The 17,102-nt window shown below is 35.3% G+C and overlaps 3 protein-coding genes and 2 non-coding genes across 5 annotated transcripts; 4 read left to right on the top strand and 1 right to left on the bottom strand.

Annotated features, from left to right (window-relative positions):
- Positions 1–372: 372 nt before the first annotated feature.
- Positions 373–1,065, top strand: LOC131627147 (uncharacterized). Its single transcript, XM_058898280.1, has one exon. The coding sequence runs from the start codon at positions 373–375 to the stop codon at positions 1,063–1,065; it is 693 nt and encodes a 230-aa protein (XP_058754263.1).
- A 1,478-nt stretch (positions 1,066–2,543) lies between these two features.
- Positions 2,544–8,322, top strand: LOC131627625 (eukaryotic translation initiation factor-like). The gene is made up of 9 exons (XM_058898468.1): positions 2,544–2,959; positions 4,474–4,545; positions 4,957–5,067; positions 5,360–5,530; positions 5,623–5,720; positions 5,845–5,932; positions 6,059–6,409; positions 6,520–6,765; positions 6,878–8,322. The coding sequence occupies exons 1-9, from the start codon at positions 2,780–2,782 to the stop codon at positions 7,889–7,891; spliced, it is 2,331 nt and encodes a 776-aa protein (XP_058754451.1). The 5' UTR covers positions 2,544–2,779; the 3' UTR covers positions 7,892–8,322.
- LOC131645537 (small nucleolar RNA snoR103) lies at positions 3,437–3,539 on the top strand. Its single transcript, XR_009297145.1, has one exon. It is a non-coding gene; the product is annotated as a small nucleolar RNA snoR103 (small nucleolar RNA).
- Positions 3,963–4,066, top strand: LOC131645535 (small nucleolar RNA snoR103). The gene has a single exon (XR_009297143.1). It is a non-coding gene; the product is annotated as a small nucleolar RNA snoR103 (small nucleolar RNA).
- An 8,238-nt stretch (positions 8,323–16,560) lies between the features above and the next one.
- Positions 16,561–17,102, bottom strand: LOC131626331 (uncharacterized). The gene is made up of 3 exons (XM_058897430.1): positions 16,923–17,102; positions 16,698–16,844; positions 16,561–16,614 (listed from the first exon to the last, which is right to left on the bottom strand). Exons 1-3 carry the CDS (start codon positions 17,100–17,102, stop codon positions 16,561–16,563), a joined length of 381 nt encoding a protein of 126 aa, XP_058753413.1.

The following is a 17,102-nucleotide window of genomic DNA, read 5'->3' as shown; positions in this document are numbered from 1 at the left end:
TTATATAAGGTGGCCACAAAGGTCATATGCAATAAATTGAATAATATTATGCCCGAGCTTATTTCACAAAATCAAGGAGGATTTGTGAAAGGGAGATTTATAGCCTATAATATTATGATCTGTCAAGATTTGGTGAAATATTATGGGAGGAAAAATTCCAAAGCTAACTTCATGATTAAACTGGACATAAGGAAAGCTTATGATACAAATGAGTGAGACTTCATTGAGGAAATGCTTGAAGGGCTCAAATTTTCCAAACATTTTACAGATCTGGTCATGAAATGTGTCAAGACTCCCAAGTTATCCTTGATGATGAAAGGTTTAATGCACAGTTATTTTAACTCAGAGAGAGGCACGAGGCAAAGAGATCCAATGTCTCCTTTACTGTTTGTGCTTAGTATGGAGTATTTGTCCCGTATCATAGCAAAGATTGGAGAGAGGGAAAGGTTGAGATTCCCTGAAAACTGTGAGGCTATAAAACTGAATCACCTCAGTTTTGCAGATGATGTTCTATTATTCTGCCATGAGGACTATTTGTCCACTTACAGTATGCTGCATGGTCGAGATCTTTTCTCAAGAACATCAGGGCTTTATCCAAACAAAGGGGAAAATGAAATATATAACTGTGGCACAAAGGATTATGATATTCTGAAAATCTTTAAAGCTTCTGGTTTCAAGAGAAATAACCTTCCATTCATCTACATAGGGATGCCAATTAATTCCAAGAGGATATCTACAAAAGATTGCCAAATTCTTGTGGACAATATAACTGGAAGAATCAGAATATGGAGTTCCAGAACCTTATCTTTTACAGGTATACTTGTTCTGATAAATGCAGTTCTGCTTACTATACATTCCTACGGAGTTAAATCATCATTATCCAAAAAAAAGGTGATCCAGGAGATAAATGCAATATGCAGAACTTATTCGTGGACATGTAAAACTTCTGCCTGTACTCCTGGAAACATTGCGTGGGATAAGATATGTAAACCTAAACATGCTAGGGGTCTAAGTTTTAAGAACAACTTAAGTTGGAACACTGCAGCCATTGGAAAACATGTTTGAAACACAATTAGTAGAAAGGAGAACATGTGGGTCAAATGGATCCACCATGTCTATCTCAAGGAGAAAGATTGGTTGGAGTATAGTATCCCACAATAAGGAAGCTGGTACAAGAAAAAGATTGTTAAAGTGAAAGGGATAATAAAAGATAAAGTTGACAGGCAGGATTTTGCAAGAAATACTTACAACATCAGAAAGATAAATAAACTCATAGAAGATGAGCTTGACAAGAAACAGCGGGCCAAGACCATTAGGGTTGCTAAGAATGTGAACAAACACGACTTCATCGCTTGGATGGCAGTCTAGGACAGATTAAAGATAAGAAGCAGATTGAAACTGATGAGAATTATGAACAATGAAAATTGTCGTGTGGTATGTAGGAAGAGACTAACCAACACTCATTCTTCCATTGTATGTATAGTGATATATGCTGGAGTAGTATAAAGAGCTGGCTGTGATGGAATATGGAGGATGCTAACTTACATGATATCACTAGATGGATTGGCAGGGGAATGACTAGCTCCTTTAAGAGTCAAGTGTTCTCTACTGCGGTTGTATCAACGATCTGGAAAATAAAGAATGATGTGCTTTGGAATCACAAGTTGTTGAGGCCTGAAAAAAAGGGTGAAACTGCTAAGAATGTTAAAAATAGAATACGAAACATAGACAATACCAAACATAGTCTAGTTGATAAACATTGGTATACCCCTTATAACTATAACTTTACGTTATTTGGCCGAATTAGGCCTTGCTTATACAGAAATTTAGTGAGATTAATAAAATGGCTGATTTATTAAATTTTTTTCTTTGATAAATGTATTTTACTCAAATATTTTGCAAAAAGAAAAAATTGTTCTCTTCATATATATATATATATATATATATATATATATATATATATATATATATATATATATATATATATATATATATATATATATATATAATTTTAAAAAAAAATAACAAATAAGTTATTTTCGTTACAGAATTTCCCTTTTCATAAATATATTCAAAATATATTATAATTTTTTAAATAACTTTTATTTTTAAAGAAACTATTTCGAAATACTTTTTATAAATTAAATATAATTATAAAACTTATCATAAATTTAAATAAACTTTTAAATATATATATTTTTAAAGACTAATAAATTTGAGTTTTTTTTTTAAATTTTCTTTTATATAAAGATAAGATAAACTTTTAAATTTTTTTTTCTTTTTGACTTAAATAAATATTTTATTTGATATGGTTATAAGATAATTTTTCGATATAATATCAATTGTTATTTGTTTTTTTTTTGAAGCAGCAATCAAATCTTATTTGTTACATATTTGTTACATAAAATCTTTATAAAATAAAATCTTATGTGTAGGGTAGTGAAATTGTTACCCCTAGATAAATATATATAAAAACACACTTGAACCTTAACCTAGTTTCGTGAAAAAATATATTATTATTTAATTCGAACGCAACGCACAAATCAGTAATAAGGGTTTTTTGTGACCCCTCCGTTGTACCGCACGCAGTTCTCTCTTCTTCTCACTCCGCAGAAGAGAGAGAAATATCCAATACCTAGCCTCTCTCTCATCTTCACAATCCAATCTCTTCCATTTATCCTATCCTTTTTCAATCGCCGCCGCCGCACCTCCGTTGCCGGTGAAGTTTGTCTTTTTGTTAGCAATCTCTGTAAAACGCCAGATCGATCTCACACAAGGTATGCAGCAAGGTGATCAAACTGTTCTAAGCTTGAGACCTGGTGGTGGTCGAGGAAACAGGCTTCTCGCGCCTAGATTTGAATCGTCCTCTTCCAACTCATCGGTTTCCCCGGCTTTTGGTTCCTTTTCGTCTGATCTTCTTCGTCAACATGGTGCCGCTCAATCTCATTTCGCATTCAAGGTATAAACCCCCTTTCTATTGGATCTGATTTTTTTCTATTAAATTTACGATTTTTTTAATTAAATTTATTTGCTTTTTGTTCTTTTTAGGTTGTTTATGAGAAGGGTTTTATTCACAAATGCTTTAAAGTTTATGTTTTTAATATTTTAGATCGAGTATTGATATTAAGATTCAATCTGTTGCTGTTTTTTTGTTGTGTAAATTTACTTTTGTGAGTTTTGGGGTTGGTGTTTAATAGCACTGTGGCTTTATTATATGGTTTTCTTCTGTTTAAATCCATAGATTTGAATGCCTTTGTGTTTGATTATTGGGTGTTTTGGAATCTAACTATATTGTATAAGCATGTTATAAGGCGTAACTGGCATGTACTCGATTGTGTGTTATGTTTACTGTACTTTGTTTGCTGTTTAACATCTAGGGATTTAAGTTAAGACAGAGGTTAGGCTTGGTTTTAATGTCCTAATTCTTGGTGGGACACTTAAGTGTGTGTGCTTGCCGTAAATATGGACAGAGAGCAATTCGTGGGCTTTAGGTGGGTTTGACTAAGTTTCAAATTACCATAAAGATCCCACATACATAGAACTTAATTTAAAAATTTTGGTCGATGCGGAACCCTCTCCCGTGTTTATTACTTTATTGTGTTTGAATTAATTCAACTTGATTAATATCAAGAGTCATTCTGTTTTTCCTTTTATAAGTTTTATATTTAAGTTGAGATGTAACGTTTTTAATTCGACGAACGATTTGTCTTTACTTGTCGGTGCACTGTTGTTTTATTATGTAGTTTAGTTTTGTACAAATCTGTGATTTTGAATGTGTTCGGACGTGTTGATTGTGTATTTTGGAATTTAACTGATTTATTTTCTAACTTTTCATATACTTAAAAAAGACTTGTATGTTTTGTTTGCTGTTCTTTGTTTTCGGATTAGCAGCTGGGGATTTCAGTTAAGATCCATATAGCAAATGTCAGGTTTGATTGTAATGTCCTAATTCTTGGTGGGACACTTAAGATGTGTACTTGCTGTAAATATGGACAGAAAGCAATGTGTTGGCTTTAGGTGGGTTTGACGGAGTCTCAAAACACCCATGAAGATCCCACATACATTAAAATTAGTTTCAGAATTCTGGTCGATTGTGGCAACTATGTTGCATAGAATCTGATAATTTCCTTTGTATTATGGTTTATATTTATGTTTTTATCTATGGACCAATCATCTATCTTTCATATTGATTACCGCTTGGTGTATTTGTGTTTCATCCTTGAATGAACTTGATTTTCATAGTTGCTGTAGGTTTCAATATATTTCTACTTTGTTCTAAAGGCAGTGCTTTTTTAAATGTTACTGACGACAATTGAACTTGATAGCTATTTACACTGTGATGTTGGTACATATAATTTCTGTGTTATTTTTTATTTGAACTCATTTTTTTTCTCTGGGTTGTATGCTTGGATGGTTCTTGATTGCCTATGACTATATTATGTGATTTGTATCTAACTACTTCTTGCATTATAGATTGGAGATTCACAGTTTGATGGCCATGAGCGGGTGCGATATTCCAGAGAAGAGCTCTTGCATATTAAGAAGGTATTGATAATTTGCCCCTGCGGCTAGTTGTTTCCTTTTTCAAATTAGTAATACTTTTCCTTTATGAGTTTTTTGTTCACACGCTATCTATTTGCAATCCTTTCTATAGTATTCCGACTTTTTTCATGGAAGCTTATGCATCATTAGAAGGCAAACCGGGCTGTTATCTAAGTCTCTGGATAAATATTCTGTATACTTTTGGGTCATTTTTAGACCTCTTTCCTTTAGTGAACTAATGTTAAATCCATGTATTTTGTGAAAGCTTATGCTTCATTAGAAGGCAAATCGGGCTGTTCTCTAAGTCTTTGGATAAATATTCTGTAATCTTTTGGGTCATTTTTGGATCTCTTTTCTCTAGTGAACCAATATTAAATCCATGTATCTTATGACTAATATTTCTTTTACTCATAGACTGTTGAGGAGACCCCTGAGGAGATCCCTGAAGATATTTTAAAGCTCAGACATGAAATCGATGCTGAACTTTTTGGTGAAGATCAAAGTTGGGGTCGTGTCGAAAGCAATGTAAGTGTCTTTTCTGTCCTCTATTTATTCTGTTAGCTTTCTAAGGCCTAAATTCTTTTTCAACCTCTTGGGTAATATATGATTGATTTATCTTGAAGTGAACATACTATTAGTAGTATCTTGCAGGGTCTTATCACAACCATGAATGAAGAATTGTTGTGTTTGAATGATATTCCACTATTTCATTCTTTTGACGCATGCAATGATACATTGGCATTTTTATTAATTTATTTATGTCTATCAAAATGTTTAGTTTTAATTTCGTGTATTAATTTTATATTTTCTTCTGCAGGCTCCAACTCAAACTCAAACTCGATATGCTGAACCAGATAATCGTGATTGGCGTGGCCGATCTGCGCAACTTCCGGTTAACGCAGATGAGAGGTCTTGGGATAATATCAAGGAGAATAGAGAGTTTGGCACTAGTCAACCAAATTCTCAGTACCCACGTTCTAGCCAAGGGGTAATAAACATTGGCAAAAATTCATGTTATCTATTTTTGTTTATATGTTTTATGACCTCATTATTTTATTCTTGTATTATTAATTATTTCAGGGAGGACCTGCTCCTACTCTAGTAAAGGCTGAGGTACCATGGTCTTTTAGAAGGGGAAGTCTCTCTGACAAGGACCGTGTCTTAAAAACAGTTAAAGGGTAATTTTTAATTCTTATCTTTTCAAGAGTTTGATATAGATTATTATCTGACTTTGTTTTTCTTGAATCCTAACTTCCATTCCTGTTATCACTATTCTAAATGCTGTTAACTACTTTAATGCAGTATACTGAATAAGTTGACTCCGGAAAAATTTGATCTTTTGAAGGGTCAGTTGATCGATTCTGGCATTACATCAGCTGATATATTGAAGGTTCTTTATTTTTTTGAAATATATTTCTCTTTGTATCCCTGTTAGTTGTCTTCTCAACTTTGTTTCTTTGATATTGCATGGAGTTATTTCACTGATATTTGATAAAGTTTTTCTTTGCAATTGCAGGGAGTTATTTCGCTGATATTTGACAAGGCAGTGCTTGAACCAACATTCTGCCCCATGTATGCGCAACTGTGTTCTGATCTTAATGAAAAGCTGCCCCCATTCCCATCTGAAGAACCTGATGGTAAAGAAATAACTTTTAAGAGAGTACTCTTGAATAACTGCCAGGAAGCTTTTGAAGGCGCTGGTAAATTGAGGGAAGAATTGGCGCAGATGACTTCTCCTGAGCAGGAGTCAGAGCGACGTGACAAGGAAAGGGTTGTCAAGATCCGTACCCTTGGAAACATCCGTTTAATTGGAGAGCTGCTGAAGCAAAAAATGGTTCCTGAAAAGATTGTCCACCACATTGTTCAGGTTATATCAAGACTCATGACTTGTCTCTTTTTTTGTAATTATTGGTTTGAGTGTATGTACTCACGTGCCTGGTTAATTTGCCTGGATAACTGAATGATGTTAATGAACAGGAGCTTTTAGGAGCTTCTGACAGCAAGGTCTGTCCAGCTGAGGAAAATGTTGAAGCCATATGTCATTTTTTCAACACTATTGGCAAGCAGCTTGATGAAAGCCCAAAATCACGACGTATAAATGATATGTATTTTGGCCGATTGAAAGAATTGAGCACTAATCCCCAACTTGTACCAAGGATGAGATTCATGGTGCGCGATGTTATAGATTTGCGTGCTAGTAACTGGATCCCAAGACGAGAAGAGGTAAACTTACAAAATTTATTATTCTGTTGATACATTATGTTTTAATTCAAATGTTGAATTGACTTGTTTTTTTATATATCAAGTACTAATGTTTTACTCTATCTATATGTAGGCAAAGGCCAAAACCATATCTGAAATCCATTCAGAAGCCGAAAAGAATCTTGGGTTGCGTCCAGGTGCTACTGCTAATATGAGAAACACCCGTGTTTCTGGTATTCAAGGAAATACCAGCGCTGGAGGCTTTCCCATTGCACGACCTGGTACAGGAGGTTTAATGCCTGGTATGCCGGGTGTGAGGAAGATGCCTGGGATGCCTGGTATTGATAATGATAACTGGGAGGTGCCTAGGACTAGATCTATGCCAAGAGGAGACATGTCGCAATCTGGAGGACGTGGCCAGTCTCCTTTCCTTTCCAAGCCATCCCCTGCCCTAAACTCAAAGTTACTGCCTCAAGGTAGCAGTGGTCTTGTAAGTGGGAAAAATAGTGCACTGGTTCATGGAGGTCGTCCAACAAGCTTTGCTTCAGCTTTAGAGCCTACGCCTCAAATCCCTTCACCTGTTAAATCTGTTTCTGCTGCATCCCCTGAGAAGCCCCAGGCCCCAGCTGCAAAATTGAATATTGATGACCTTCAACGCAAAACCGTCTCTCTTCTGCAAGAGTATTTCAATGTTCGACTTTTGGATGAGGCATTGCAGTGCGTGGAGGAATTAAAAGCTCCGACTTATTACCCAGAGTTCGTCAAGGAAGCCATTTCCCTTGGGCTAGATAAAAGCCCGCCATGTGTTGAGCCTGTTGCTAAGCTTATTGAGCATCTGTTTTTGAAGAAGATTCTCTCAGCTAGAGACATAGGCACTGGATGTTTGTTATTTGCTTCTCTGCTTGATGATATTGGCATAGATTTACCAAAAGCACCCAGCAACTTTGGCGAGATAATAGGGAAACTAGTTTTGGCTGGTGGTTTGGACTTTAAGGTGGTTAGAGAAATCCTTAATAAGGTGAGTGATGACTACTTCCAGAAAGCAATATTCAAAGCCACACTCGAGGTAATTAGCTCTTCATCCGGGCAAGCTGTGTTGGATGCACAAGTATCTGATATTGAGGCATGCCAAGCTCTGCTCCAGTGAGTCGAAAGATTTCGCATGCACGAGAATACTTATATCTGGATGAATGGATGGATGTCTCTCTGTCATGTTTAATTACTTTGAAGTTACTTTTACTTTTATGCTCATACTGAGTTATAGAGCAATCTCTATTACAGAATGATATTTAAGTGGAGCTTCCAGGGTCAGTATTTTCTTGAGTTGTATAATTTTTGTTTTGTTGTCTAGAGTTGTTTATTGAGGGAAAAGTTAAAACCATAAAGCTAAGGATTTTGTTTTTCAGTTGGCTAATTCATAAGCCAAGCAAGCTTCTTCAACATAGTGGCCCATTCCTTAGGGGGTCTAAATGTTTTTGTATTTCATTATTAGTTGCCATTTTTCTTCTGTTTTTCTTGACAGAGTAAATTGTTGAACTTATTGTTAGTTCATAAATGCCATTATTGTTATTTCTGTTATGATATAGATTTCCTGTGTGTGATATCTAATTTGTGATAAATAAATTATTATATAGGAGCAATGGCTCCTTCCTAAATCCTAATTATAATTGGAGAAATATTGATTATCACTATCATGTGCTTTTGAATGAAACGGTAAATATAAATTAATTTTGATTTAGTGTAGTTTAGTTTAATGGATTTTATATACTAAAAGAAATGTTTATCATGTTCACGTAATCATAGACTAATTTAAGAAGAGCAATAGTTTATTAAATAATTAAGATTTTGTTTAAGAACTAAAGTGAAAAAAAAATCGGCTGGTGCACCAAAAAAAACCAAGTGCTTGGACTCGAGTGAGAGTGGCAAACGAGTCTCTGCATAGGACGATATTCGGCGAATACCGAGTTCGATTTCTGACAGAAACAACACTTGGGCAGTGCACGTGCCTCCGTAGCACGAGCCGGATTAGTTGATCTACTATGTAGGTCGGAGCCGGTGCGAAAGAAAAAAAAAAGAAACAAATCAATGATTCAAGTGACGAAGATATAATTAAAATCAAGGTTAAACATCTTTATGTTCTCTTATTTCTATTCGTGGTCTATTTTGATAACGTTTTTTTAAATTAGCACTCTGATCATTTATATTTTCAAACAGAGTCACATACATCCCCCCGTTATCATTATCAGAAGTGACGTCAAATATAACATTTGGGACAGTTGATGTGGCATTTCTTCTTTTTGACTGTGCCGTCTCTGATTTTCTCACACCTAAATGGACCCTAATTTGAAAAGTGTAAAAAATCCCAAAAATGAAACCTAAATCGAATGCTTTGGTTCCATAATCACGAGTTTTGGGCATCGTTCATCATCATCATTGAAAAACAAGAGTATTCAAAGTAGTGATTCACATGTTTATAGTAGTTCTAATCTTCGATGGAAACCTTGTTGTCGATGGAGAAATTGCGGTTCTTGGCAGAACAAGAACAGTCAGCAACTATGATTTTTTTTGTTGGGATTGTCCATATTTTAAGGTAAGCTGAATTGTAAAAGTTTTAGGTTAAACTATTGTTGAATCTTCTACTTATGATATTGTTTATTTCTTTCTTAATCTCTATAGGAATATAATCACACTTGTTGTGGCTTCTTTGATTGGTACTATGGAGAAGCTGTAGATGAAAAGGAACAATTTATGATGTAGCAACAAAGTAGGATGAAAATGTTAACAAAAGAAATTGAAGAAGCAAAAAGGGAGGTTGAACACTTAAGACTCACTAATGTTGAATTAAAAGTTGTTATGAAAAATACAATTAAGTAGAAAGAGTTTTAAAAGCTTATGTTTTATGTTGTGTTCACTGTTGTAATAGTTAAGATGTAGTAATTATACTATGTTAGCAATCCATGATTCACTATGTATGAGTACCAATTTCAGTTGATAATGTTTATTTCACTATATTATGGATCAAATTATAGTTTCCCTATGTTAGCAATTCAAGATTAAGTAATTTCACTATATTTTACTTGATAATGTTGGTTTAAGTTTTGAATTTGTAATACCAGAATGTTGCAATTTTGAATTAGGTAATAAACTTATTTAATTTTGACTTAGTAATACCAACATACCAGTTGAATTCAAATAGTTATGACGTTTCAATTGGTAGCATGAATAATTTATGCATTATACTTGATAATGTTTCAATACCAGCATGACAGTAAAATGGTATTACTTAAAAAATCTGAATAGTTTATTGAAATTTGATAATGTTTCAATACCAGCATGACAGTAAAATGGTATAACTTAAAAAATCTGAATAGTTTATTGAAATTTGAATAAACTTGTTCACCATTCATTTAACTTTGTTCACGTAGGGTTACAAAACATAGTTTATAATATAATATATGATTGGAGTGGTTTATAATTAAAAAATTGATTCAAAATAAGCATCCATCATAATTGCAAAAGTGGATCCAAAATATACCTAAACATCTTAAAATAGACATTACATGACTAAATCCTAAATGATCTTCTTTGAAGTGGATCTCTTTGTTGGAGTGATCCTCCTTATGATGGGGCCAACTACATTTTTTGATACACATAGCTTGGTTGTTAAACCCTGCATAACAAATGAAGATGCCTTTCTAACGTGTAACTTTTTTGGCCTCCCATCGCTTGTCTGAGTTCCTTGAGATGCTTGCTGAGATGCCTGGGTTGCCCTAGCCTGAGTTCCTTGAGATGCTTGCTGAGATGCCTGGGCTGCCCTAGCCTGAGTTCCTTGAGATGCTTGCTGAGATGGCTGGGTTGCCCTAGCCTGAGTGCCTCGAAATGCTTGCTGAGATGCCTGAGTTGCCTTAGCCTGAGTGCCTTGAGATACTTGCTGAGATTCCCAAGTTCCCATATCCCGAGTGCCTTGAGATGCTTACTGAGAAGCTTGCGTAGATGGTGTCATCTTACATGTAGACTTATTGTGACCAGTTTACTTGCACCTACTACACCTAAGAACCATTCCAATTTTTCTCATTTTACAATTTTTCTCATCAATTCAACTCAAGATTCCTCCTCTTCTTGGATCTTCTTGGCATTTATATGTATTTAGGTGATTGAACATCTGGATACTCTGTCCTGACCCATAAATTAGTTCCATTGACAGGATAAATGACAGAGCTATAGACAACTTGATACCTTGATTTCTTGAAAACTCTAGGTTGTAGTCATCAACATTTAGGTTTCTTCTATTCAATGCTGATATTGTATGAACACAAGGAAAAGTTGTGAGTTGCCATCTTCTGCAAGAACAATGATGATCGTTCAAGTTGATAAAAAAATCATCCGCATGATTCTCAATATGTCCAACCTCAAAGATATACTCAGATAACATCCTACAACATAATGCACAATCATTAATGTATAATCAACATAATTCACAATTAATAATAAACAATGAAAAATGATAATGTAAAGCTTGTAGCATCAAAATCATCAAAGACAATTTCTAAAGCACTATCATAATTATAACTCTCATCATTACTGTCATCAGAGCTTGTATCAATATTTAACAAACCAGTATCAATATCAACATTCAATCCCTCACCACCATCATTCAATCTCTCACCACCTTGCTTATAATCCCTATTTACTTCTTTATAAATCTTTGCAAGTATATCTTCTTCGTCAGGATTGGACATTTCTCAAGAATTATATCTTCCTCCATATTTACATCTTCTTCTATATGACTATCAACATACTCTGGTTGGGACATGGGACGTTGTATATAAACATCAATACTTATATAAATCATACAGAGGTCAATGATCTCTAACACATATTTGTCATCATTAAGCACATTCATCCCAAAAGTGGGGTCAATATAATAAATGATATCTACCTCAGTATAACCTAGATTCCTCATTATACCAACCAACTTAAAGTAACTCGACTTATCCACATCAATTTTTAATTCATTGCATTTGCCCATTTATACATAGTTTTTTCACTACCTATATAGTCACCACTATGATGTATTTTCAAACACAAGTCTTCATCCATTTCTACCTAAGTCAAGAAAACATAAAATTATTAAAGGGGGCGAAACGGGACAAAAACCCTAAAACACTAGCAGAATAGTAGAAAATCCTAAACTCGATTTGGCCTTCGTCTTCAGCGCTTCTTCAAATTACACTTTCACTCTAGCTTTCGCCTCCGTTGTCTTCAACTTTTGAACAATCTCTTGCTTTCGTCTTCAACGCTTCTCCAGATTACATTTTCACTTAAGTTTTCTACGCCAGTGTTAAGATGTGTTAGAAATGAAATGAGAATGGCTACTCGTTAAATTGTTAACATTTTCTTCATTTTTCAACCACTTCAGCACCTACTTACTACGTCAACACCATTTGACAATTAGTTTTGATTTTGACGAACGAATCTAACACAAAGGTGACACACTTTTAAAAGATAATAAGGATCAAAGAAGCCATTTTAAAAGAAAAGAAATAAAAATGGACCCAATAATAAAGACAATGGAACAAAAAGGATATTAAACTTTAAATCAAATAAATTGGACCTATAAAAACTAAAAGGCAAAATACCCTGTTTGGTCCCTTAAGTTTACCCTCTGGTTCACTTTGGTCCCTCAATTAATTTTCGTGCCAATTTGGTCCTTTAAGTTTCTAATTGTAATCACGTTTGTCCTTCCGTTACTGAAACGTTAGCCAAAGGTCAGAAAAAGTGTCCAGATGGCAATTTGTGTGATGACGTGGTCAAGAGGATTCCAGATGGCATAAAAATGGTTAAGTGTACACATAATGATTTTAGAATCCTCAATCAACCCTCATTCTGTAGTAACAAAACGAAGAAGGAGAAGTGGACTGCGAACAAGAGAAGCTGAATACGAAGAAGGAGAAGGAGCCTTTGCAACGAAGAGGAAGCACATACGATTGAAGACGAAGGCCCTATACCAGGTAAGTATTTTCTGCACGTTATTAGGTATTGTTATAATTTAGGGTTTAACGATATTTAGGGTTTTGTTTATTTAGGGCTTGCTGTAGATTTAGGGTTGAAATATTGTTAATGAACTGTGTTAGGTGAGCATGGACGAAATCCTGGATCTGAAAATTCACCATGGTGGTCATTTCGTTGACTCTGATTTTAGTTTGTACGAGGGAGGCGTGGTTGATAATTTGAAAGTAGATGCTGATAAGTGGAGTTATTTTGAGTTAGTAGGTGTTTTGAAAGACTTAGGTTATAGGGACTTTGACAAAATGTATTACAAGGATCCACAATTAGGTATGAATTTGCTAGTTGATGACACAGGTGCTTTAGAAATTGCAGACATTTACAGGGTGCACCAAAGTGTTGACATTTACATTGAACACACACTATCTCAACCTGATTTTTACGATGGACCAGTGGATGATGTTGATGTGGAATCTGTAGATGAGGTTGAAAAGTTTCTTAATGAGTTACATGATGAAATAGCTGATAAATTGGAACAGATGAATGCTGCCAATGTTGGTGTGGAAGAAGGGGAAGTTGGGTTGAATGGTGATAAGGTTGTAGAAGAAGGGGAAGTTGGGTTGGATGGTAATAATGTTGTAGAAGAAGGAGAAGTTGGTTTGAATGGTAATAATGTTGTAGAAGAAGGAGAAGTTGGTTTGAATGCTGCCAATGTTGCTGTTGAAGAAGGAGTTGGTAATATAACTGGAGGAAATGTTGATGGTCAGTCAAACAACATGGGTGAGGTTCATGATGAAAGTGATGATGATAGTGAGGATGAGAACTTTCAATATGATAGTGCCCTTGAGGTATCATTTGAGGATGAATCTGATGATTATGATGACATAGATGAAGATGAACTTGCTGATCTCATTTCAGTTGATAGTGATGGAAAGTCTAGTGGGAAAAAGAAGCACATGAAAGATACAGGAGAGTGTAAAGGGAGTGATAATGACAGTGATGATCTTCAAAGTGGTTGTGATAGTGATGACAGTAGTGGAATTAATAGGAAGAAGTATCCACTTTACAAAGAAAAGAAAGATATGTCCAACTACAAATGGGAGCTTGGTATGTATTTCACTTCCAAGAGTGACATTAAGGATGCAGTGATATCATATGGTGTGCAGAATGGTAGAGATCTGAAGTTTATAAAGAATGACAAGAAAAGAGTAAGGGTAAGATGTAAGGATGGCTGTCAATGGGAGCTCTATTGTAGCAAGTTACCAGATGAGGATTCTTGGCAAGTAAGAAAGATAATTGATGAACATAATTGTAGTAGGGAGTACAATGTGAAGTTGCTATCTACAAAGTGGTTGAGCAAGAGAATTCAGAACTCTTTGAAAAACAATCCTAGGTTGAAGGTTAAAGATATAAAAGAAAAGGCTTTGAGAAAGTGGAATGCGGGGATAAACAAGACCAAGGCAATAAGAGCAAGAGTGGCTGCCAGGGATAAGGTTGATGGGTCATTTTTAGGGGATTACAATAGGATATATGACTATTGTCATGAATTGTTGAAAGCAAATCCAGGATCTACAATTAAGATGAATGTGGACCCTGTTCCTGAAGGTGTTGATGACCAAAGACCATATTTTAAAAGGCTATACATTTGTTATGCAGCTTGTAAAGAAAGCTTCAAACTAAGTAGGCATGTTATAGGATTGGATGGCTGCTTTCTGAAGGGACTCTGTGGGGGCCAAATTCTGGCAGCTATAGGAAGGGATCCTAATGATCAAATGCTTCCTATAGCATATGCTGTGGTGGAAAGTGAAAACAAGGATAGCTGGACTTGGTTTTTGGAGTTGTTGATTGCTGACTTAGGAGGTGCTAATGAGTGTTTAACCTACACTTTCATTTCAGACCAACAAAAGGTATTGTACAACTTCCTCATTGTATATTTATGTGATGTAAGCTTATTATTTCTTTGAAGTAAACTTATTATTTGTATAATGTAAACTTTAATTTTCAGGGGCTATTACCTGCAATGGATGAGTTGTTGCCCAACGTGGAACAAAGATTTTGTGTTAGACACTTGTATAATAATTTTAGGAAAAGATTTCCTGGAAAGATGTTGAAGGAAGTTATCTGGAAGGCAGCAAAGTCAACATATGCTCAAGCTTGGGAAAGAGAGATGAAAAGAATGAGACTGGCCAATGCAGAAGCATATCTCCATATGATGAAGACTCCACCAAGGTTTTGGAGTAGGTCCTATTTTAGGACAACCAACAAATGTGATGCTGTGCTCAACAACATGTCTGAGTCATTTAACAGTGTAATTCTTGACTCTAGAGGAAAACCACTTGTGACAATGCTTGAAGAGATCAGAACTTACCTCATGGAGAGATGGGCAAAAAACAGAATGAGGTTCCAAGATGTATCTGGTAATGAGATTTTACCCAACATTAGAAAGAAACTGGAAATAACTAGCAATTTTACCAACATGTGGCTTGTAAGGTATGGTTGAGTATTGTCTATTAGTGTTGTTATGTATTGATAAGTATTGTCTATTAATTGCAGCTATTGTTATTGTAGAATGGCAGATGAGCATATATTTGAAGTGAGGCATTTGGAAAACCCAGCTGAGACATTTAGTGTGAATCTGAAGGATTTGCGCTGCTCATGTAGAAGATGGGAACTAACAGGTCTCCCTTGTGTCCATGCAATGGCATCCATGAAGAGTAGGAATTTTAAGGTTGATGATTACATTCCTGACTACTATAGGGTTTCTGCTTACAAGGCAGTATACAAGCATGTTCTCTACCCGGTGAATGGGTCTAATTTGTGGGCCAGGACTCCATATCCAGATGTTCAGCCACCTAAGTATAGGAAGATGCCTGGTAGACCAAAGAAACGAAGAAATCTTGAGCAAGGAGAGATTGATGGGAGTGATAAAAAGATGAGAAGGACATGTTTTATTATTAAGTGTTCTAGGTGCAAGAAGGTTGGCCATAACAAGTTAACTTGCAAGGTGACAACACCAGCTCAGCCAAGTCAAGCAACAGTTATTGATGCATCTCAGCCAAGTCAAGCAACAGTTACAAATACAACTCAGCCAAGTCAAGCAACAGTTACTAATGCAAGTCAGCCAACTAGTACACAGGTGCCTGCAACTCAGTCCTCAGCATCTACACAGGATTATATGAGTGCAACATAATCTTCTAGAGGAAAGCAAGTGACTGGACAATGTTCTAAGGGAAATGCAGCCAAGTCAAAAGTGGATGGGAAGTTACAGAAGCTTGGTGTACGAAGGCCATTTGTAGCCCCAGGACCAACAACAAGATTATCTGCAGCAAAGAATGTGATTGGACCTACAACTAGAAGGACTACCCCAACAAAGAGGCTCCCATCCAAGAAATTTACTTAGTCTTACAATTAGTATTAATGTAATTTGAATTCTGTTTGAACAATTAGGGTAATGGTTATTGTATTTTGAAGTCATTTTGAACAATTATGGTTGTTGTTTAGGTTCTGTTTGTAGGCATGTTGGAGAAGTCTATTATCAACATGTTTATGTCATGTTTGTATTTTGAAGACAATTTGAACAATCATGTTTGTTATCAACATGTTTATGGTTAATGTATTTTGAAGACAGTTTGAACAATTATATTTGTTATCAACAATTATGTTTGTTGTTTTGGTTCTGTTTGTATGCATTTGGGAAATATCATGAAATGTGTTAATGTCATGTTTGTTTTGGTCTGTCAAATGCATTATACACCAAATATGCCAATACTAAAACTCATTTCATTTCACAATTGTGTTACAATTACACATTCAAACTACACATTCAAAAACCAGAAACATCCTAATTGCCAATACTAAAACATCCTATAAAACCAAAAACATAACATTACACAACATATAAACTTCCACTTTTGAAACTTCTTCAATTGGCCTTGAATTTCAGACACCCTATTCCCTAAATCCTCATTTCTGCACTTCAGTTTTTCAAATTCCTTGGATAAGATTTTAAACTTATGTATCAAATCTTCACATTTGTCTTCCACCACTTCCTCATTGAACCACTTGAAAAAACCGCAACCTCTTTGCTCCGACCCCTGTAAATAACAAATTTGTATCAACAACACAACCTCTTCACATTGCTTTAACATACCAAACCAAAAATTAGGGCTTACCTTGTAATTGATACATCCCCAAAATTTCTTTCCGAAATTCTTGTCAGTGTTTGCCCTACGAATCACAGCAGCATCACCACAGTAACAAATTGGCATAGCACGAGCATTACTAAGAACGCAAGACTCGTTGCTTTCTGATTTTGGCTCTTTGAAGAACTCAGAACAATGTTTTTCCTTCAT

The sequence above is a fragment of the Vicia villosa genome, linkage group LG1 (genome assembly GCF_029867415.1).
Source record: "Vicia villosa cultivar HV-30 ecotype Madison, WI linkage group LG1, Vvil1.0, whole genome shotgun sequence".
Lineage (NCBI taxonomy): Eukaryota > Viridiplantae > Streptophyta > Magnoliopsida > Fabales > Fabaceae > Vicia > Vicia villosa.
This window is presented reverse-complemented; position numbering and strand designations above follow the sequence as displayed.

Excerpts from the sequence above, each read along its gene's own strand:
- LOC131627147 (XM_058898280.1), top strand. The coding sequence starts at position 373 with ATGTCTCCTTTACTGTTTGTGCTTAGTATGGAGTATTTGTCCCGTATC.
- LOC131627625 (XM_058898468.1), top strand. The coding sequence starts at position 2,780 with ATGCAGCAAGGTGATCAAACTGTTCTAAGCTTGAGACCTGGTGGTGGT. Across the intron at positions 4,546-4,956 it reads AGCTCTTGCATATTAAGAAG|ACTGTTGAGGAGACCCCTGA; the intron begins GTATTGATAATT and ends TTTTACTCATAG. Across the intron at positions 5,068-5,359 it reads GGGGTCGTGTCGAAAGCAAT|GCTCCAACTCAAACTCAAAC; the intron begins GTAAGTGTCTTT and ends TTTCTTCTGCAG.
- LOC131626331 (XM_058897430.1), bottom strand. The coding sequence starts at position 17,102 with ATGAAGGAAAAACATTGTTCTGAGTTCTTCAAAGAGCCAAAATCAGAA. Across the intron at positions 16,845-16,922 it reads GGGGATGTATCAATTACAAG|GGGTCGGAGCAAAGAGGTTG; the intron begins GTAAGCCCTAAT and ends TGTTATTTACAG. Across the intron at positions 16,615-16,697 it reads ATGAGGATTTAGGGAATAGG|GATGTTTTAGTATTGGCAAT; the intron begins GTGTCTGAAATT and ends TTGGTTTTATAG.